Below are 16,880 nucleotides of genomic sequence, written 5' to 3' on the forward strand. Positions count from 1 at the left end.
GATCTATTGACTCAAATTGAATATGAAATAGTACTAGTGTGTTTCATCTAAATTGTACGAATTGTTGTTTTCTTTACCCTGGAACGGGCCCTTTATATTGAAGTACTTTATATTCACATCTGGAGTGAGTCCTCTCTACGAAGGCTGCCATGTTTTCTACATAAGTCCCTTAACACATATTGAGTTTTTATGGCAACTGAAGGCAACCACAGGTTCTCTTCCATGTTTGGAAGTGGAGGGTGAGGTGAGGGGTGTTCAGCTGCAACATGCAACTTCACCACTAGATGTCACTAAATTCTACACACTGAACCTTTAAGGTAGAGGAGTCAGTCTGAGAAAACTGTTGCCCGTAAAAAGATGCATCAAAAAAGTTTCCTCTAGCATCGTAGCCCTGGAACCTACAGTACATGTCTAGCATTTACAGAAGGTGCTATCATGTGTTAGAGCTTCATGACTGTGCCTTTCCCCTTCTTCAATACCCCAATAATTTAGGAAACTTTGCTACAAACTATAGATTCATTACTTCAGCAGAGTCAACCCTAACATCTGTGATGCCTGACTTCAAATGCTGCTGCACATTTTTTATCTATCATAAAAAGGGCAAATTTCAACATGTTTGCTATGGATGTGTATAAACCACTGTGTGAACGGGGTCATTACAGTCAGGTATAGGTCAAGGTGTGTTTGGTTTCCCCTTTTTAAATTCCTCTTTTTCTCTTCTGCTGATTCACACGGATCGCACCACAAAGCTGCTAAAATGGCTGCACACTGTAAACCTGCGATATTTGCATGTGTGCTTATACAACGAAGAAGTAAACTGAGCCACTGCAGCTTTCAGCGAGTCTCACAGCCTTTAGTGCAAGGCTGGATTCAAGCTTCCACTTATGCAACATTTAATTGGAAGTTTTTTTCAAGGTAAACCTTTTGTCCGGCCATAATTATGAGAGCAAAAACAGCCCGATCAGCATTCATGCAAACGAGTGCAGCCATTATCACAATATTACACAACCGCAGAATCCAGGACAAATAAACAAACATGACATAATCAAGCAAAAGTTTATTTAAGGTCCACATGTCCAGAATGAAAAGATACACACACCTTTTTCTGTTCATTTTTAACATAAAGTAAATATTTTTAACGCAATCTCTCTGTGAAACTGTGAACTTCTTTAATTGAAAAACGACAGATGTGTGTGTTTCTGCACTGAACACACGAGGGTGCTGGCATTTAACAAAGTGTGTGATTGTAACAGTTATCATTTTTAAACCAGCCAAACACACTTTAGTGATATTAAAACAGACCCGGGGAAGATTTAAAGTCTCATTCAGCCTCGTCAAACTTTTATGAATTACTGTAAACCTGCACACAGTCGCTGGGCGACACTGGGTGTTGTATCTCCAAATGTACATACGTGTGTGTGTGTGTGTGTGTGTGATGGAGTGTGAACGAGTGTGTGTGTATGTGTGTGTAACTTGCATTATAACCTCATTTAACTCCAAAGTTATTTCTTTTGACCCTGTTTGATCTGAGGTGGAATGTCATCACTTAATATTATTAGTTACAGTGAAACTGAAATATGTCTATGGAGAATTTTACGAGTATAAAATGAACATTGTTACTGCTATTATTTTAAGACCCTATGATTACTATGATTGTTATAATTACATGTCTTTCATGACCATATTACTGCTATTATTATGATTTGAAGTATAATATGCGGCTCTGTGTTTTCTGTATGTGTGAATATTCAATAAATAGGTGTCAACAAGGTCTAAGGTTGCCTGGACTATTTATCAGATTTCTCCTTGAGTGCTTTACCATTTTATTTCTGCAACAGCAAATTGCAATAAATAAATATACACTAATCAACATAAAAACATCAAGCGTCCAAGTGCTCTGCTTAGTGATCGTTGACAAATATTATATCTGACGAGTATGTGTCAAGACACAGATGATCAAGGCAACATTTCTTTTGAAACATCTCTCTCATAAGAATTCCTGTCATCTCTCGATCATAACTAATATATCAAAGGCATAAATATTTTTATTTATTATCCAAAATCAGTATTCAGTAGAGGCAACTTAGTGGATAATTCCAGCCTTGAGTCTGTGTATATAGGTCATCTTGACACTCCATGACATTATGTGTGTATATTATTATACTTATTTACAATCCCCACAGCATTAGTTCGACATCACAATGTTTTGGGGGGACATTTCTCCATCTGGGCCTCTATGAATGAAAATGATAACCTGGACACACAAATTCTCCACCTCTCTCTCATAAGGGATAAAGGGATGGCTGAAGAAATCAAATCAGAATCAGAATTATTTTATTTGCCAAGTATATTTGCACATACAGTAAATTGCCTTGGTGTGGTTGGTGCACTGTACATAAAACATAAAACAACAATTAGACATAAAACAACAATATATACAGTAAGATACTGACGATAAAGGATATCACCAAAAAAAGTTAATTTAATACATAAACCAAATGCACATATAAGCTGGATTTGGGAAACATATCGTCCCTCAATTCAAAATTTAATATGGAGTCTCTCTCTCTCTCTCTCTCTCTCTCTCTCTCTCTCTCTCTCTCTGTTTTGCTGATTCATTCCTTCATCCTCCATCTCCAACCTGCAGACCCCCCACCAGGTGGAGATGAATCACTAGATGCAGCTCAATCCACCTCCCAGTCTGTAAACACTGTACAACACTGGGTTTGCATATCTCACACAAATGTTCCAGTTTGCACACACTGGTGTTTGTGTTGACTTCCTGCAGGAGGCCTGGCAGGGAGACACCCTCCCTCCCCCCTCCTCCCCCCTGTCCTCACCAATGACAGGCAGCCCAGGGCGGAGACTCCTGCTGCTCTGACAAGCACCTCCGTGTTCCCAGTGAACTTCACCTCCAGACAGGCCAGTCAGCTCCAGCTCGACCAGGGAAGACCCCACACCTGCCTCCTCCTCCAGCATGGCGACCCCTCTCACCGACCAGGAGAAGCGCAAGCAGATCAGCATCAGGGGCATCGTGGGGGTGGAGAACGTGGCCGAGCTGAAGAAGGGCTTCAACCGACACCTGCACTTCACCCTGGTCAAAGACAGGAACATAGCCAACCCCAGGGACTACTACTTTGCCCTGGCCCACACTGTGAGAGACCACCTGGTGGGGAGATGGATCCGGACGCAGCAGTTTTATTATGAGGCAGATCCAAAGGTAAAATAAAAACAAAAACTCAGTGTCAAAACTAAAACTACTGTGCAGGAACAACACGTTCCACAGGTTGTAACACTTCAAAATGTTCCTTATATTGACACATGTAAGGGTAAATATATGGAATATTATACCAGCAGATGTCGATAAAAATCACGATAAATGTCATATAAGTTCAAATACTAATTTCTGAAGGTTTGGTTGAAGTTGTGGTTTTAAATCCCTCTATCTGAGCAGAAAGCACTTAACTAATCTGAGGTGTTATTCCTCATCACTAGTCACAAGTATTATATCCAAATATATTTAACATTTGTTGTATTGTTTGATGATAATTCTCATATTCTTATTGCTCAGATCTATCTCTCATTTCACTCTGCACGGTTGTTCAGATGCAGACGGGCCTGTTCTATCCATCAAGTTTACTAGTGTGTCACATTTACCTTTTTAATGGGAACTAGGTTGTGTGCAATGTTTTTTTTCCTGTTGCATAAGACTGTTGAAACAGCCCAGTGTTCGTGGGTCATTGCATCATTCGTACGCAGCTATGTTGTGCAGGAGAAAGTTTGGTTGTTCCAGTTTTGTGTGTTAGCACATTTCACCCCCTTCGTGACATAATCAACAGATACATGTATTATAGCTGTGTAAAGTATATAAATATATGTTTTCTTCAGGCTGTCTTGTGATTCTTTCCGTGCAGAGGGTGTATTATCTGTCTCTGGAGTTCTACATGGGCAGGACGCTGCAGAACACCATGATCAACTTGGGGCTGCAGAACGCCTGCGATGAAGCAATCTACCAGGTCCGACTGAAACTCACACGAGACAGAGGCTTCAAGAACCTTAAACCCTTCCCCTACGTGTTGAAATACAATAATCATCGAGGTGTTTCCGATACACATTTGACTTTTTCATGAAAATGTGGACTGTGGGATTCTATGTTTCCGTCTCTTCTGCAGCTCGGCCTGGACATGGAGGAGCTGGAGGAGATGGAGGAGGACGCCGGTCTCGGGAACGGAGGTCTGGGCAGACTGGCAGGTAACAGGCTGCAGAAATGAAGAGGAAGAGGAAGTTGCAAGAGAAGATAGAAAAGATTTCGATGTCCGTTTCAACCATACCCTCATTATTATTTATACAATTACCTCTAAATACCTCTGTGAGCTCACTGAACATGTGAAGCAACTGGGCACCACAAGAAATGTTGCAACACTGAACTTCCATCTCCATTAACTGACATTTAGTTTATCAATTCACGATATGAAGTGTAAATTAAGATTTCCTGTCTGATTGTGAATATCTGTCCTGCACTACAGCGTGTTTCTTGGACTCCATGGCCACCTTGGGTCTGGCTGCCTACGGTTACGGCATTCGATACGAATATGGAATCTTTAACCAGAAGATAAGAGACGGCTGGCAGGTACGCTTGTTTTCTACACGGTTCAATTTCTGCAAAATTCTATCAGCTGTCTTTCACTTTCAAAGGTCCCTTTGTTTCCCTTAATTGGTAAGATAAAGATTGAGGATTCAAACTCAAATGTCAATGTTTCTCTTTAGAGTTCATAAATCTGTTTATATCTTTTACTTTGAAATCCAGGCTTCCCCTCTTGACCTGTGTTCTTGCTGTTGCGAGTCAGAGTAAAGTGTGAACATGAATTGTGTCAGACTTCATCACAGGCTAATCATTAACTGTGACTTCCCTCTGGTCTCTTAAGTGCCCCTGAAGTGGTGCCAGCTCCTGTTAGAATCTGACGAAGGTTGTTATTTAAAAAGCATAACAAAATAAACAGTCCTGCGATAAGCGGATTCCAAAGCTAAAGGCTTTTGCCCTTTTGATTTCTGCTGCTTATTTGCAGTTCAGGCCCTCAGTGTAAACATGCACCTCTGGACACTGACCAGGATCAGTGTTGCTCAACCTTTTCTGCCTCAGCCTTAGCATCGGGGTCACATTAAAGCTTTTAGTCTTTGCCCCCCGGACTGATTTGAACGTAGGTGGAGGAGGCCGATGATTGGCTGAGACATGGAAACCCCTGGGAGAAGGCGCGTCCTGAGTACATGCTGCCGGTTCACTTCTATGGACATGTGGAGGACACGAAGGATGGCTCCAAGTGGGTCGACACTCAGGTAATGATGCTGAACTCTTGATCGGGTAAAACTGAGAATTTGAAACCACATAATCCTGACTTTCAATTTAAAACTTGGATGAAACTCAGTACAATACATAAAAGGTTTAACAGTCCCCTGCATATCAAGCTGCAGCATATTGCAAAGATTTTATTCAACAAGATCTATGGATTGTTCCCTGGGAAACTTGTAGAAATTATGAGAAATGGCCAATCTGAATGTGGAAGATGGTGGAAACAAATCTGCCACCTGATTTGGATCCACACCAATATTTAAAAGTTTCTTCCCTGACCCATACTGCATCCTTCCACTAAGTTTCATGTGTAGTTTGTATCCAACAGACAAAAGGTCAGAAGTAAAAATATAACCTCATTCTCGAAGGTTGTAACTCTGCAAGCCATACATCTTTTTTTTATCTCAGTCTTTCTACGACATCCACCTTCACTGTGCAGCCGACTCAGATGTTCTCTACTGTTCTCCGTGCAGGTTGTCTTGGCGATGCCGTACGACACGCCCATCCCCGGCTACATGAACAACACGGTGAACACCATGAGGCTTTGGTCCGCTCGCGCCCCCAATGACTTCAACCTGAGAGACTGTGAGTCCTGACCACAGTTTCACGTTTCTTTGCAAAACAGATTTCAACAGAAACTTTGCAAGAAAGTCGGAAACTGCTGCAACAACTTCTGCAACATGCAACAAGCTGCAAGTTACCTGTTGCCAAATCGCTCATATGCAGTTATTTCTCCTGCAGAGTTTAGATTTTATAGTATTGCATTTATAATATGTACATGCTGTGTTATCAGTGTAACTAAAATGCATTGAATTGTCTGCAGTCAATGTTGGAGATTACATCGAGGCTGTGCTGGACAGAAATCTGGCAGAGAACATCTCCCGTGTGCTTTACCCCAACGACAATGTAAGTCCAACGTTTGTTTTCAGGAAATGTATTTGTTTTCCTGTGGTTTTGGACAAAACGTCCTACTTCTGTTGTACTAAGATCAAAGTCTTTAACACCTCTGGGGTCTCATCTGTTTGTTTCAGTTCTTTGAAGGAAAAGAACTTCGTCTGAAGCAGGAATATTTTGTCGTGGCCGCGACGCTACAAGACATCATCCGCCGCTTCAAGACCACGAAGAAAGGAACACCTGCTCGCACGTCCTTCCAAAGCTTCCCCGACAAGGTTAGTTTCCCTTGAAGAGGTGTCTGCTTCAGAGGAAGTGAGTCATCCTACTTCATTTCACTTCTTAACTTTCAACACGATCGTTACAGTTTTCTTCTTCCCGAGTAGAGGAGCCTCCAACTTGTAATGTTTGCAGTCGAGAGATAAGTGAAGCGGAGCCGAGATCTGAGAGAAGAGCGGAAGAGATTATCACCATAAATAATCCTGCAATGTTTGCACTGCTTTGTAAAATGGATTATTTGCCTGTTAAAGGAACAGCAGGCGTAACGTGGAGAGAAATCCCTGCTTAGAGAGAAGCTCTGAGGATATAATACAAAGATTTATATTAAACATTTGCACTCATGTTTATCCTGACAGTGTTTCACAGCTGGATCTTTAATAGTACTAATACTTTCACTGTGGTCATCATAGAAGAATCAATACTATGTTCATGACATTTAACATTTCAGAGATATTTGTATATATAAATACACCTCCTTTCTTGTTTTATAATGTTTTACTAAAGTTTTATAGTTAATATTTTATTTTATTTGACTAAACTTAACTGTTTTGACCTTTTTAATGTTTGTATTATATATTTCTCCAGGTGGCCGTCCAGCTGAATGACACTCATCCAGCCATGGCCATCCCCGAGCTGATGAGAATCTTTGTGGACATTGAGAAGATTGACTGGGACACGGTGGGTCCGATTTAGATTCTGCTGATTTCTTATTTTTATTTATATTTCCTGCTATAAATCAAGGAATCATTTACATGTGAAGCAAGTTAAGGATTAAGATTTTTGACACAGTGGTAACGTTAAACTCCGCCCGGCTCTGCAGGCCTGGGATCTGACGCAACGCACCTTCGCCTACACCAACCACACGGTCCTGCCCGAGGCTCTGGAGCGATGGCCCGTGCATCTGCTGGAGACGCTGCTGCCCAGACACCTGCAGATCATCTACCAGATCAACCAGGCCCACCTTGACGTACGTACCACCCGACCAGACAGAGAGACGTATTTATAGTTGTAGTAAAATGTGTTTTTAGTTTCAAACTCGAGGAGGAAGAAGAATCCTGACACCACATAAAGCTGGTTGACCTTTTCCATTAACATTCATCCAGCTGTCAGCCTCCATTGCCTCCATTTCCAAATGTTTCCTTGAAACTAGATACAATCACGAACTGATGAAAAGATCCTCAATGTTTGCAATCATAGAAAAGAAGATAACAAGGCCTGCTGTCGACTAACCTCGTCAATTATGCATGCATCGCCTGAGGTTGTGTCTTTTTCTTTGCGTCTGCAGAGAATCGCAACTCTGTATCCGAAAGACGTGGAAAAACTGAGGAAGATGTCTCTGATCGAGGAAGACGGCTGCAAGAGGGTGAACATGGCTCACCTGTGCATCGTGGGCTCACACGCCGTGAATGGAGTCGCTGAGATACACTCCAACATCATCAAGACTCAAGTGTGAGCTTTCACATCCTGTTCTCATTTAACCACCTGATCCAGATACTGTACGAACAATATCAGTGTTTCTACCATTTTGTTCCTGCTACACAACTTCCAATTCTCTAACTTTTCTCATTTTCTGCAGGTTTCGTGATTTCAATGAAATGGAGCCCGACAAGTTCCAGAACAAAACCAACGGCATCACTCCCAGACGCTGGCTGCTGCTCTGCAACCCCGGACTGGCCGAGCTCATCGCCGAGGTTTGTTGAAACTGCCACAGCAACAGATGATAAATGACCGAGTGCCAAGAGAAGGTTTGCTGGTTAAGACCCAGAGTCCTCGGCGAGATATTCCCCCAGCTGTCGCTTGAATCGATTCTTTGCAGAGCCTCGTCCCTTAAATCTCTTACAGCCTGTGGTTTAAAATATATATGAGTGTTGTTGAGCAGTCAGTCAGTTTGTTTTACACGCTGTCTGTTTCAGGTCATCGGAGAGGATTATGTCAAGGACCTCAGTCAGCTGCAGAGGCTCAAGGACTTTGTCGACGACGCTGCCTTCATCCGCGACGTCTCCAAAGTGAAACAGGTACGAGTCCACAGCAGGGGGGGGGATAATCAAGTACATTAACTTGAGTGTCGTACTTACGTTAATTTTAAGCACTTGTCGTGGGAGTTAATATTCCTACTTAACTTTCATTCTCATACATTCAAATTGTGTTTTTGTATATATATATAAAATACTGTATTTTCTACTAATATATAAACCAAACATTTTCTGCAGAATGAGTCAAACCCTCCTATGATTCTGTCACTTCTGTCTCACTGAGGTCCCTGTGTTCTTTTCTCCTGATGTCACAACTTGTACAAATTTGTGCAACTACCTCTATTGTTCCCGAATTTATGTATTTGTTCTCTGCACGAGCAGCTTTGAGATTTTATCTGACATGATGTAGTTTACCTGAACTGAACTGAACTGAATAGCTAAGATTTAGCCTCCTATAACATATTATTTGTCCCAGAACTCGTAATACACAACTGACTGGTTGCATTTGTTCTAAATGTCCTGTTGCACCATAAAACCAGCGAGTAGTGAAATACTCTGATGTGTTGATTTCCTCTGCATGTCAGAGCAGGCAGAGACATTGAAGTCTGTTAAATTTGCTCCTTGCCTGATCACATTTTACTGCTTCACACTCGTGCACGTGTCCGGACAGGCTGCCTCCTCTGATTCAGCAACTGCAACCTCAGTGAATGATCTCCATCGTCATGCGTTTCTGATTTTCTCACAGGACAACAAGGTGAAATTCGCTCAGTACCTGGAGAACGAGTACAGGGTGAAAATCAACCCGTCCTCCATGTTCGACGTGCACGTGAAGAGAATCCACGAGTACAAGCGGCAGCTCCTCAACTGCCTGCACATCGTCGCCATGTACAATCGTAAGTGAACTCGTCATGGGTCTGATGAAGTGAGAGGTGACATGACACAGTCTGACGTGTCCGGATGTGGAAGAGTCTCCACCCGCCTGAGAATCAAGCAAATGCTGAGAATCACTTGCATCTGCAACGTCACTCCAGTGTAGGAATTTTCCATGAAGTCATCAGGCTGGGAAAACCATGAGACCAGTTTTATCTGCAGTTTAATCTCAGCAGATCCTCCTTCACCTGCAGAGGATAAGTGGGTTTGTTGCTAATGATGATCTCATGGAGGTCATGGGCTCGACCAATCATGAGTCAGTCTCAGCTGTCCATCATCATGTTTCATCCCCAGTTTTAAAGCATTAAAGAACTAATTAAAAAACAAACCTCAAATGACAGAAACTTTATTTGCAGTCTATGTGAACATGTTGTTGTGTTGACCTCCTAACTTCAGAGGCCTGAGTGCAGGTGTGCAGTATTTAGTTTATTGTTGAAACTGAATCTCTCATAATGAGTTTGTTCCCTGTGTTTTGTTTCTCAGGCATCAGAAAATGCCCCAAAGCTCTTTTCGTGCCACGAACGGTGATCATCGGTGGAAAGGTACCAGCTCTGCCTAAGCAAATAACAAATCACCAAGAGAGATAAAGTCAAAGAGTAGAACTGTTCTAACAGTAACTGATCCTCTGTCGCTCCCTACAGGCGGCTCCAGGGTATCACATGGCAAAACTGATCATCAAGCTGATCACCTCAGTGGCCAACGTGGTGAACAACGACCCCCTGGTGGGAAACAAGCTGAAGGTCATCTACCTGGAGAACTACAGGGTGTCGCTCGCAGAGAAAGGTTTGACGCAGAAGACTCAATTTAACACCAGCCGGATTTTTAATCCACTCATGAAACCACATTTAAAGAAACAAATTACACACACTCTTAATTTTTCTATCGGCACAGACATTTATTGGGTTCCTCTTTGGAAAATGACCCACCCCTCAACGTAATTTCATGTAAATCAGTTGAGCAGTTTTTGCGTGCTCCTGCTAACAATCAAACAAACAAACACACATGAAAAGTTTCTTTCCTCTCAGATCAAGAGGATTGTTCACCAAAGTTAATTGACCTTTACTTTCTTCTTAAGTTCTAATGGTGGTCTGTGTTTTTTCTCAGTGATCCCGGCCACAGATCTGTCCCAGCAGATCTCCACTGCCGGCACCGAGGCCTCAGGAACTGGGAACATGAAGTTCATGCTGAACGGAGCTCTGACCATCGGCACCATGGACGGAGCCAACGTGGAGATGGCCGAGGAGGCCGGAGAGGAGAACCTGTTCATCTTCGGCATGAGGGTGGAGGACGTGGCTGCGTTGGACGAAGAGGGGTAGAGGCTTAATATTACAAGGGTTAAGATCTGGAGTTTTTTACGATGTTTGAGCTGCACTCGCATCACATGTATATGTGCAATGTACTTAATGGTTTTAATGCTTATTTATCTATTTATTCAATATGTGTCATTTAATTCAGTTTTGTCTGATTGTACAATATTTATCTATTTATTCTTTAACTTCTTCTAGTCATATTATTTTTTTTCTTTACTTTTTTACTTTGCTTTTATACCTACTCAGGAAACCCATAGCATTTTAAATTATATTCCTGAGCTGGATGCAACTTTAAGTAGCTTCTGTCTGAATGACGATAAAGAAAGTTTTGAATCTACCTTTCATTTGTCCTTTGTCAGCTATGATGCAATGACGTACTACAAGAGGAACCCTGAGCTGAAACAAGTGATGGACCAGATCACAGGTGGATTCTTCTGCCCTGAAAATCCAGAGCTTTTCAAAGACCTCACCAACATGCTCTTCAAACATGACCGGTGAGCAACACTCCTGTCTCGTGGTAGATTTTGATCTTCAAACGATTGATGCTCCACTTCTGTGCATTTTATTCGTAGGGTTGTTGAATTCAGAGTGTCAGATTTGACAGATTTATTCTCCCTTTGTCTCCCTCTCCAGTTTCAAAGTGTTTGCAGACTTTGACGACTATATGGAATGTCAAGAGAAGGTCAGCCTGCTCTATCAGGTAACAATCGCCTCAGATCGACGTGGATCAAGTCGTATTCACAAAGATTTCTCTGGATTTCTCTCTTTTTGTTGTCTTGTCTTTTTCCCTTTCGTTGATAGAAACTGTGTCTCTTACAGAAGCGGCCATGAATTCAAATGTTTTATCTTTTTCTCTAAAAGAATCCGAAGGAGTGGACGAAGATGGTGATCAGGAACATTGCAGCCACGGGAAAGTTTTCCAGCGACAGAACCATCACGGAGTACGCGACCCAGGTGTGGGGCGTCGAGCCGACCGACCTGAAGATCCCGGCGCCGAACGAGCCGCGGGAGGCCATCATCGAAACGGCCAGAGCTCTGAAGAAAATGTGAAGCTGTTTCCCAACGGAATGGCAGCTGTAATGTTTACAATCTGTTGTTCTGTGCCTTTCGCCTTCCGGTCCCACTGAACTTTTCTAGAGCTTGTTTCAGAAATCCTCTCTGCACCTAGTTTAGTTTTCTGAACACATGTTTTGATGTTTGTCTGATTCCAGGCACTTGCATTGAGACTCGTCTGTTACAGTCCTTCAACGCACGCAGTCAGTGAAGAGCAGGGTCAAATATTTACAAATCACTTGCTCATATTTAAGATTCCTGGTTCACAGGACGTGTGGGGGGTGCACTTCAGGAATTCAGTGGGACGTCAGTCACAGAACAGCCGACTCAACTGAATTTCTAATGTCATTCCTACAGGTTTCTGCTGAAAGTGACTGAAAAAATTACAGGATTTATTTCTCTATCAGTAAAACTTGAGATTTAGACACAAACGTAATTAATTTGTGATCAACAGTATTTCTTCCCAGTGTTGAAATAAAAAAACTTTCTCTGTGTTGTCAACTCGAGGGCTTTTATTTCAATCTCATTTCAGGTTTTTTCCACTTTTCGCAAAAAATAAAGATGCACAGAAGCAACAACACGACAAAAAACGCACACTTCCCTCGAGCCGCTTTACTGAATCAGCTTCTGTAGAAATCCCCTGCAACACAATGAGATGGAATAATACATTAAAACACATATTAATGACTGAGTAGAGCACAAACCTCCAACAAGGCCCAACAGTCACCTAATAAAACCATTTTTAAATTCACAAGATCTAGATTTTTACTTGGATCTGAAAATGTTTTAAAAAATCTTCAAATAAAACGGACGAGAATGAAAACATAACTTCCTTGGCGAAAGTAATTAATACGGCCTATAGCACAGACGGAAATCACACATAAAAGCTTTATCAATTATCAATTTTAAAACCTACCTAACCACGTTGGACAGATTAGGATCTAAGTAGATGCTGCTGTGGGAGAATCCGAGGTGCGCGCTGTAGGAAACCATTTCAACGTGAACATCTGTGTTTTGTTCTTTCTGAGTCTGGAGTGAGATCTGGTGCAGCTGCAGGCAGAAAAGAAAATGTGCAGTAGTTCAACAAAGAGGCAGCAACAACACCCAGTGGGAGAGGATCTAAAAAGAGATGACACTACCTTCTGACCCATGTGATAAGGTACAATGTTGTCGTCCTCTGAGTGCAGTATAAGAAGAGGACTGGTCAGGACCTTTAAACTGTGTAGAGACGGAGGATAAACATATTAAACACGTTTAACAAGTCCACATTATTCATGACAGAAGCTATGATGTAAACATTTTATCATGAACTTTGAGTATTTGAGTACACTTGCTTTTGATCATTTGCAAACACTAGGTTGTTAGTTTCAAGTATGCTCCACAGCAAGCTGTCAAACCCGGGAAGGAACGTGTACATCTGGAAGAAACAACGGTACAATTTAAAGAAAACAACAAACAGTTGATGTTAAAGGTTCAAATTTGTCAGCTTTCTAAAATGTTTTCCTGTAAAATGGAACATCTGCTGTCACCTTAGCGACCGGATGAGTGACCACAACGTCTCCAATTCTCGTGAATGGACCCTCAAGGATCAAAGCATCAGCATCAGAACCTAAAACAAGAAGGAAGAAGAAATAATTATTTAACAGTAGACAAAAATCCACCAGGAGAGGGAGGCCAATCAAACACAGTCTCTTACACAGCCCTAATAAGAAGTATGATCAGTCATAATAGGTAATACTGTGATTGAAAGAGCCTTTAAAGACTTTAACTCACCTTGCTCTTGTAGTTTCACCGCAGCATTAGTTGCCACACTGCAACAACAAAAGAAACATGTTTTTAAAGATGTCTAATCAGATGTATCCTCTTCTAGTGTCATGTTTAATGATTAAAGTGTCTGAAACTGACCCGGAGCCGAGTGAATGTCCCCAAATACAGACCAGACTCCCTCGGTTCTGTGTCTTTACCCACTGGTACAGGTAGAGGGCGTCACGGGTCATTCCGGCTTCACTTGGCTCCCCACTGGAATCTCCATAACCTCAAGAACACACAAGTTACAGCCTCAACACTGGGATCGCAGCCAGAAAACACTGTGAGTTTACTGACACTAGAATAACAGCACATCATGAACTCTGATCTCTTATGTTCACATTGGCTTTAAAGGATTTTAGGTTCCTCTGTTCAGCATTCATAAGAAACACATAAACATTTAATACAAACATTGATTTAAGTGTTTATCAATGTAAAAATAACTTCTCCTCTTCACATCTGTAAATGGAGGCTGCTGTATAAATGAAAAATAAATGATTAATATGGTAAAATTAATTTAAATATCAACAAGATGATATATAAAATAAAATATGATAATCATAATAATATATCACTGAAGTAATAGTAATACATGCTTACAAATAGTTTATGAATAAACCTTCATAGTGTCCTTATATCTGCTTATAACTAAATTACATTATACTGTATTGCATTATTACACATTTGTATTCTTGTAAAAACTAAATCTAGGGTATTTAATTGTAGATGCTACTTCCGCTGGGCCAAATGATGACAAAGCATATAATTTTAGAAGTTATTCTCCAATAAATATAAGTAAATATATAAATATATGTGTTTGTATTTAACTATGTTTTACAGATGAGGCCTTAGACCTTCAACCTCTAAGTATTGTTTTTGTAGCTGACTTCTGAAACATGTCATAAGTTTAAAATCATATTTACAAGCAAAAATCCATCCTGAAGAATCACGTTCTAAACCAACGTGTGTATTTTGATGCATTAAAGATGGTTGAATGTCTCCCGGATGCCAAAAACATTATTATAAGGATTTCTTTTGTTGTATTTGACTGAATAAAGATCAATTAAAGAGCAACAACAAGCATCTTACCTCTGTAGTCTAAAGATAAGATGTGATACCCGGCTTCACTTAAGATCTGCAAATAGAAAAATCTAATTTTAATCTCAAAGCTTTGACGTCAAAACCACCAAAGCTGAAAATTTGTTGTAGGACAAAAAAAACCTTACCTTCACCAGTGCTACTCTGTGTTTCATCGCCCTGCACAGATCACATGACAGAGTAATGAGTACAAACAAACAACCGGCTTTCAGACTCTAACCTACAAATCCTTTTGTGCATTGTGCCTGTGGGTGAACCCAGGGGGCTCGAGTTATACCCACTAGACTCTATTAGGATCATTTCAAGGGTTTCTACGCCGCCATTCTCATCCCACCTGGTTCCTGCGTTTCCATGGAGATAGATAATAACAGGACTGCCATCTCCCAGAGTCTCCTGGTGCCACTCGGGGGTTTTCCCCTCGGCGTCGTCCCATTGGCTGGCAGGGAGTGTATGCCTGTGAGACGCATTGGATAGAGAGGGAGCGGAGAGAAAGACTGAGCATCAGGGACAAACACACTTGTCTTTCAACATATACAGTAGCTTCTCAAGTGGTCCTGTGCTGCCTAATGCGTAGATTGCCGTCCCCTTCGCTCAGGGGCCACCTGCACCAAACATGCAGGTGTTTGTGGTACTTTCAGGAGCCGACGCACTCGAGTGGACACAAAGGGAATCAACCCAACGACCCACCATACTCCCACTGAGATCCCCTCCTCTGGGTTGAGGTAGAAGTTGCGTGTGTGGTTCACAACGTCTTCAGGTCGGCCCAGATCCGCCGAGAATGGAAACCTCACTACAGCACACAATAGCACACAAGGTCAGTATCGATTTTATATACTGTACATTTTGAGAATCAATAATCGTAATGTATCCTAGTGTCTCAAATTGTGCACGACAGCATTTGCAATACTTCGGTATCAGCACTTGTCACTTTCAGAGGAGTCATACTGAGCGATGATCATTTTGTGTAACTAATTTACAACGTGAACAAAAACTACAATGACAAAATGTAAGTGGGATGTGACAACATATTGTGTAGGAACTTGTTTTGGCTTCATATGTGTGTGAATAGCCTAAATAATGCACTACTCAATGCAATGAGTATACATTTGATTAATGTCAATGTAATTAAAAAAACGAATCATCTATTGACCTGAAATATTTCAATAATCAGAAAGTACAGTATCACATCGCATCGTGTATCCTATCAAGTATCGCAATATGTATCTTATTGTGTAATGTATCGTATCACATGGTATTGTATCGTATCATACTATCAAATAAAATCATGTAGTATCGTGTGAGGTTATAAATTGGTAATAATTAGTTACTGAACGTATTCAAAACCATGCATTTATTTTTTTGTCATGCTGCTGAGAAACAAGTTAAAGCCGGTAGATAATTCACAGAAAATGATTTATGATTTTATCTAATCTATCGTTATCTATTTAAATACATGTGATAAATGTAGTTGTCGTTCTTGGAAATCCAGTGCAAATTATCACTGATAATTCTGGCTGTACTTAAAGCATTTAAGATTGATATATATATATATATATATAATACTTCATAACCTGTGAATGGTTCTATGCTCATAGGTCAGTGGTCCTGTTTACATTGTGTTTCTTTAAATTAAAACGTACAAATATTGACTCCTGGTGCTACAACGTAGACAAAACCCCCTCTGGACTGGAAACACACATTACTTACATAAGTGAGCAAATATGATGTGGCCCAGAATACAGGGGAACAGGTAGAGAATCACCGGCACTGAGACGTAGACAGTGACCAGGAACCACACAGCTCTGTTCATCTCTGCAGGGGAACCAGGTCTGAGCCCCTGAGTCCAAACCCTGAATCCCTGTGCGCTGATTCTCTGAGGATCCGAGGGACAATAACTGTCCTTCCTCACGACTCCAGTCTGAGCACTGCAGAGAGGAAAGAGGGCAACGTTCAGCTGAGGCTGCTCTGCTGCTATTGGGTCACCTCTGCTAGAATGAATCCAACAGGAAAACCAGCACAGATTATGTCTGCAGATTAAAAACTACGACACGTTTTTGTAGGGATATTGTTTTTAAAAATACAGACCTGTGATGTTGAGCTGATTCAATCGTCCACCATCAGTGTTGAGAAGCGGTAAATCTGGTAAAACCAGATATATCAGCGGTTGAATAAAACTCCTACTACCGGTTTGAC

General features: G+C 41.3%; 2 protein-coding genes across 2 annotated transcripts; one reads left to right on the plus strand and one right to left on the minus strand.

Moving 5' to 3' along the window:
• The first annotated feature begins 2,900 nt into the window (after nucleotides 1-2,900).
• On the plus strand, nucleotides 2,901-11,846 carry pygl (phosphorylase, glycogen, liver). The gene is made up of 20 exons (XM_061083047.1): nucleotides 2,901-3,220; nucleotides 3,915-4,016; nucleotides 4,173-4,251; nucleotides 4,527-4,630; nucleotides 5,203-5,334; nucleotides 5,821-5,932; nucleotides 6,171-6,253; nucleotides 6,379-6,516; nucleotides 7,103-7,195; nucleotides 7,338-7,484; nucleotides 7,803-7,966; nucleotides 8,094-8,208; nucleotides 8,431-8,532; nucleotides 9,236-9,383; nucleotides 9,904-9,962; nucleotides 10,062-10,203; nucleotides 10,525-10,732; nucleotides 11,090-11,224; nucleotides 11,364-11,430; nucleotides 11,592-11,846. Exons 1-20 carry the CDS (start codon nucleotides 2,978-2,980, stop codon nucleotides 11,778-11,780), a joined length of 2,562 nt encoding a protein of 853 aa, XP_060939030.1. The 5' UTR covers nucleotides 2,901-2,977; the 3' UTR covers nucleotides 11,781-11,846.
• Nucleotides 11,847-12,277: 431 nt separating this feature from the next.
• On the minus strand, nucleotides 12,278-16,880 carry LOC133015778 (lysophosphatidylserine lipase ABHD12-like). Its single transcript, XM_061083048.1, has 13 exons — nucleotides 16,773-16,880; nucleotides 16,395-16,612; nucleotides 15,375-15,477; nucleotides 15,022-15,141; nucleotides 14,816-14,846; nucleotides 14,679-14,724; nucleotides 13,689-13,818; nucleotides 13,557-13,594; nucleotides 13,313-13,392; nucleotides 13,118-13,200; nucleotides 12,923-13,001; nucleotides 12,700-12,833; nucleotides 12,278-12,423 (listed from the first exon to the last, which is right to left on the minus strand). Exons 2-13 carry the CDS (start codon nucleotides 16,495-16,497, stop codon nucleotides 12,396-12,398), a joined length of 975 nt encoding a protein of 324 aa, XP_060939031.1. The 5' UTR covers nucleotides 16,498-16,612; nucleotides 16,773-16,880; the 3' UTR covers nucleotides 12,278-12,395.

This window comes from Limanda limanda, chromosome 12 (genome assembly GCF_963576545.1).
Source record: "Limanda limanda chromosome 12, fLimLim1.1, whole genome shotgun sequence".
Taxonomy (NCBI): Eukaryota; Metazoa; Chordata; class Actinopteri; order Pleuronectiformes; family Pleuronectidae; genus Limanda; species Limanda limanda.

Excerpts from the sequence above, each read along its gene's own strand:
- LOC133015778 (XM_061083048.1), bottom strand. The coding sequence starts at position 16,497 with ATGAACAGAGCTGTGTGGTTCCTGGTCACTGTCTACGTCTCAGTGCCG. Across the intron at positions 13,819-14,678 it reads CTTATCTTTAGACTACAGAG|GTTATGGAGATTCCAGTGGG; the intron begins GTAAGATGCTTG and ends TGTGTTCTTGAG. Across the intron at positions 12,834-12,922 it reads CTTATCACATGGGTCAGAAG|CTGCACCAGATCTCACTCCA; the intron begins GTAGTGTCATCT and ends TTCTGCCTGCAG.
- pygl (XM_061083047.1), top strand. The coding sequence starts at position 2,978 with ATGGCGACCCCTCTCACCGACCAGGAGAAGCGCAAGCAGATCAGCATC. Across the intron at positions 7,196-7,337 it reads AGAAGATTGACTGGGACACG|GCCTGGGATCTGACGCAACG; the intron begins GTGGGTCCGATT and ends CCGGCTCTGCAG. Across the intron at positions 7,967-8,093 it reads AACATCATCAAGACTCAAGT|GTTTCGTGATTTCAATGAAA; the intron begins GTGAGCTTTCAC and ends CATTTTCTGCAG.